Source organism: Solanum lycopersicum, chromosome 4, assembly GCF_036512215.1.
Source record: "Solanum lycopersicum chromosome 4, SLM_r2.1".
NCBI classification, from domain to species: Eukaryota; Viridiplantae; Streptophyta; class Magnoliopsida; order Solanales; family Solanaceae; genus Solanum; species Solanum lycopersicum.
The window spans coordinates 17198452-17203622 of NC_090803.1; the positions used below are offsets into that span (position 1 = coordinate 17198452).

Consider the following 5171-nt stretch of genomic DNA (forward strand, 5'->3'; position numbering starts at 1 on the left):
ACATAGTGTGTAGTTGTTTAGAAATACTTTCTTCCGATCTTACATTGTGAACTGATCCTAAAACTATAAAGGAACCACTGTGGTTTAATCTGGAAATTCTAAGTTAGTTAGCTAAACTAATTTAGTGGGAAACTTGTGAGTTGCTTAGAAAATTCTAAATCATTAGTAGGTTGATGGTTTAGTGGGCAGCCTGTAAGATTTCTTAGAAAATCCTAAGTTGTCTAGTGTGATAGCTTAGTGGGTAAAGTAATATCTACTTAGGCTCATCAAGCAATAGAGTTATTGCTTGATAGTGGAATTAAAAAAAATTCTCACATTTTGTGTAACCGGTTTCCTTTTGCTTGTGAAGATTAGTGAAATATTTTAAAAATCCTGCGAGACAGGTGGTGGTTTCACTACCTTGAGCAAGGAGGTTTCACGTAAAACTCCTTGTGTCATTAAACTGCATTTACTTACAGCTATTACATTTTGTGTGTTAAGGGACCTGGTCCATTGACTTGTTGTGGACAGACAAATTGTAACAAGTCATATCAGAGCAGGTACTCTCTATATGGTTAATATCAAGGGAGTGATTCCTTTTCTAGAATGGCTGCTCCACTCAATGGCCACTTCTATAGCTGGTGGAAAGTTAGAAATGCATGATTTCCTTATGGCAGAAGATAGTGAACTGTGGGACATTTTCTTAGATGGACCATTTATTCCAATGTGTGAAGAAAAAGATGGTGAAATCACTAGACTTGTTCCAAATCCCAAAAATAAATACAATGAAGCTGACAGAAAGAAAATTGAAAAAGTCTATAAAGCAAAGAAGTTGCTTGTCTTTGGTATAGGTCCTGATGAGTTTAATTGTGTCTCAGCTTGTGAATTAGAAAAGGAGATTTGGGATTGCTTGGAAATAGCTCATGAAGGAACTGAACAAGTAAAAGAGTCAAAGATTGATATGCTTACCTCTCAGTATGAAAATTTCAAAATGAGAGAAGGAGAAACAATTCATGAGATGTTCACCAAACTGTCATCAATCACAAATGAGTTAAGAAGTCTTAGAGAATCCAACAGTATGATCAAGCATGTCAGGATAGTTCTTCAAATCCTTTCCAAGTCCTGGGAAAGCAACATAGATGCCATCACTAAAGCAAAGGATCTCAAGGTGCTTACAATGGATGCTTTTATCAGAAATCTCAATACTCATGAGATGAACCGAAGTTATGATCAGCCAAAGTAGGAAGCCGAGAAGGATAAGTCTTTAATGCTGAAATACAATCCTGAAGAAGACTGCAATGAACATGATGATATGGCTTTCCTCATCAAATGATTTCAGAATATTGTGAGGAAAAACAAGGGATTCAAAAAGGGAGCAAATGTTCCACAAACTGCAACTCCAAATGATACGTGTCACAAGTGTGGAAAGGCTAGACATTTTATAAGAGAGTGTCCATTGCTCAAAGCTGAAAATAAAGAATATCAAAGACAAAGAGGGAAACAAAAGCGCAGGGACCTGGTATTTGATAAAAATGATCGAAAAGCTGCAGCTAATTATGTGGTCAAGAAAGCTCTTGCTGCATGGGAGATTCTTCCAGTGATTCAGAAGACTCTGATGAAACCAATGATGCATCAATGATGGTGGTTCAAGATGTAGATAATATATTCAATGAAATGTTTTCTTTCATGGCTAAGTCAGATGATGAAGATGATGAGAATAAGGTAACTATTCTTGATTTTAAGCAAAATCTTAATACTTATTCTCTTAAAAGACTGAGAAAATTAGCAAATGTTTTGATTGATGGTGTGATTGAGTTAACTTCTGAAAGAGATTCCATGAATGTTGAGTTTGAAAGTTTAAATGAAAACAGAGATAAAATGGGTGAGAAAATGTCACTAATTAAATACAAAATGACTGTTCAAAAATCTGAAAAACTAGAACTCAAAAAACAATTGCATCATATGACTGAGAAGTCTGAAAAACAGAAAGGAAAGTCTACTAGTTTACAAGTTGAATTGGAAGAAAAATTGAAAACTACTGAGACTAACCTTGTTTTGGGTTTGGAAAAGAGTAATAGCCTAGAGAAAGATATTGCCAAACTCAAGGATGAACACGAAAATTCCCTTAAATGGATAAAATCCTCTAAGCTACTTTCAAATGAGACAAATCAAAGTAACTACAACAAAAAGGGTTTATGAAGCTTGAATATTACTCCTCCTTTCAATCCTCACAGCAAATATGTATTTGTGTCTGATAATTTGCTCTGTCTTCACTGTGGTAGAAATGGGACTTTAAAAAGGGAATGTAAAGCCTAGACAGAGTCACATGAAAGACTCTCAAATTATACAGAAAAGAAAAGGATTTAGAAAGGGGGACCTGGTCCTGCTCAAAAGCTTTTGATCAAAAAGAATCTAATATTACCTGAATGGGCAAGAACCACCTTGATTACTCCTTTATCTCCCTACTGGTAACTCAAAATGAAATGGGTTCCCAAGTCCAATAAGTTTGCAAGTGAGTGAGAGGAGTAGCAGTCAATGTTGGTACATGGATAGTGGATGCTCCAAACATATGACTATAGATACAAAAACTTCCTCTCGCTCAAGGCACTTCAAGGTGGAGGTGTCTCTTTTGGTGATGCAAAGAAGTGGTATATTTTAGGTGTTGGTAAAGTGGGAAAAAGTCTTGAAGAATCCATTGATAATGTGCACCACGTCAGTGGGTTGAAGTATAGTCTTTTGAGTGTATCTCAAATTTGTGACAAGGAAAATGAAGTAATTTTACATCTGAGAAGTGAACTGTAGTTAATATGACTACAAAGAAAGTGATTCTCACAACTCAAAGATGTAAAAACACGTAGATGGCAAACTTAGAAACATGTGATGGAGATGATCTAACATCTTTAAGAGCTCAGAATGAAAATAATGATGTGTGGCATCGGAGACTAGGTCATGTGAGATCATCTTTATTGAATAAGTTGGTTTCTAAAGACTTGGTACTAGGTCTACCAAAGCTGAAATTTTGTGAAAGTAAAATCTATGATATGAAGCATGTGTAAAAGGAAAACAAATCAGAACTTCCTTCAAGTTAAAGAAGCAAGTGACCTCATCAAGAGTATTGGAGCTGCTGCACATGGATTTATGTGGACTCTTAAAAGTTCAAAGTAGAAGTGGAAAGAAATACATTCTCGTTATAGTTGATAATTACTCAAGATTCACATAGACAAGGTTTTTAAGATCAAAGGCAGAAACACCAGATGAATTGATAGTGTTTTCCAAAAGATTCAAACAAAATTGGATCAAGTGATAGTTGGGATTAGGTTTGATCATGGAACTAAGTTTGAAAATTCAAAAGTTGATCAATTTTGTTTGAAAAATGTCATAAGCCACAACTTCTCAGCTCCAAGAACTCCTCCGCAAAATGGTGTAGTGGAAAGGAAAAACAGAACCTTGTTAAACATTGCAAGAACCATGATTATTGAGTCTAATCTTCCATAATTTTTTTAGGCTGAGGCAGTTAACACAGCATTCCATGTCACAAACAGATGTTTGATAAGGTTATTGTTGAATAAGACTCCCTATGAACTACTCAACAACAGGAAAACTATGTTGATCTATCTTAAGTCATTTGGATGTAAGTGTTTTGTCTTCAACAATGGTAAAGATGATCTTGAAAAGTTTGATCATAGAAGTGATGAAGGAGTTTTTATAGGATAGTCTTCATCTAGTAAGGCATAAAAAGTATTCAACAAGAGAACTCAATGTATTGAAGAAAGTGCCCATGTAGTCTTTGATGAAGATGGAAATCTGAAAAGGAAAGAATCAAAAGTTGAATATGAGTTAAATGAGTTGTTTCAAGCTCAACAAAGTGAAAGAAGTAAAGTTGATACAGGTGATCTATTGAAGATTGACAATGCTGATCAAAGTTCATTTGAAAAGACCAATGAAGCTGATAAGCCTAAAGAGGAACCTGATCCCATTCAGAAATCAATCAAGATATCACGCACTCTCCATAAAATGAGGATTCTGTCATTGAAGAGGACACTAATAAGTTACATCCGTTGACATCAAGACCAGGACGGAAACATAGTTCATCTTATCCACTTGATAATCTCATTTCACCTCTGAACTCTCGAATCCATACTAGATCAAAAAAATATATCTAGTTACATTTTAAGATTTTATCTCATCATTTGAGCCTAAGAATGTAAAATAGGCTTTGTGTGATGAAGACTGGGTTAACTCAATGCAAGAAGAACTACATCAGTTTGAGAGAAGCAAGGTATGGTACCTGGTCCCACGACTTGCTGACAAAACAGTTATAGGAACCAAGTAGGTGTTCATAAAATAAGCTTGATGGAAATGGTGTGATTACAAGGAACAAATCCATATTAGTTGTTCAAGGATATAATCAAGAAGAGGGCATAGACTATGATGAAACCTTTGCACCAACTGCGAGAATTAAGGTTATAAGAATTCTTATAGCCTTTGCTGCTTTCATGGGTTTCAAGCTATATCAAATGGATGTCAAAATTGCGTTCCTAAATGGAGACTTAAAGGAAGAGGTATTTGTTAAACAACCTCCTGCTTTGAAGATGCTGAGCTACCAAATCATGTGTTCAAATTGAATAAAGCCTTGTATAGATTAAAACAAGATCCTAGAGCTTGGTTTGAAAGATTGTCAAAATTCCTGTTGAAAATTGGCTTCAAAAGGGGGAAAATTGACAATACCTTGTTCTTAATGAAAAGAGAATAGTAATTATTTATCATACAGGTATATGTGGATGACATTATCTTTGAAGCTACATCGGAGCACTTGTGTGAAGAATTTTCATCATTAATAGGAAAGGAGTTTGCGATTATCATGATGGGTGAACTAAAATTCTTTTTGGGGCTACAAATTTAGAAATCATCAGAGGGAATCTCAATCAGTCAGGAGAAGTATAAGAAGGAGGCTGAAGAAATTCAACATGTTTGATTCCAAACCTATAGATACTCATGTGGGAACAAATTCCAAGCTTGTAGCAGATGAAGCTGATCCTTTTGTGAATCAAACCATGTATAGGGGAATCATTGGATCCTTGTTGTATATGACTGCTAGCAGACCTGACATTGTATACAGTGTTGGAATGTGTGCTAGATTCCAAGCATGTCCTCGAAATTCACATTTAAAAGCTGCCAAATTGATTTTGAGA

General features: G+C 35.3%; 1 protein-coding gene across 1 annotated transcript; it reads left to right on the top strand.

The window, feature by feature from the left end:
* Positions 1-1617: 1617 nt before the first annotated feature.
* LOC104646886 (kinetochore protein SLK19-like) lies at positions 1618-4041 on the top strand. The gene is made up of 2 exons (XM_010321347.2): positions 1618-2152; positions 3749-4041. The coding sequence occupies exons 1-2, from the start codon at positions 1618-1620 to the stop codon at positions 4039-4041; spliced, it is 828 nt and encodes a 275-aa protein (XP_010319649.2).
* Positions 4042-5171: the final 1130 nt, after the last annotated feature.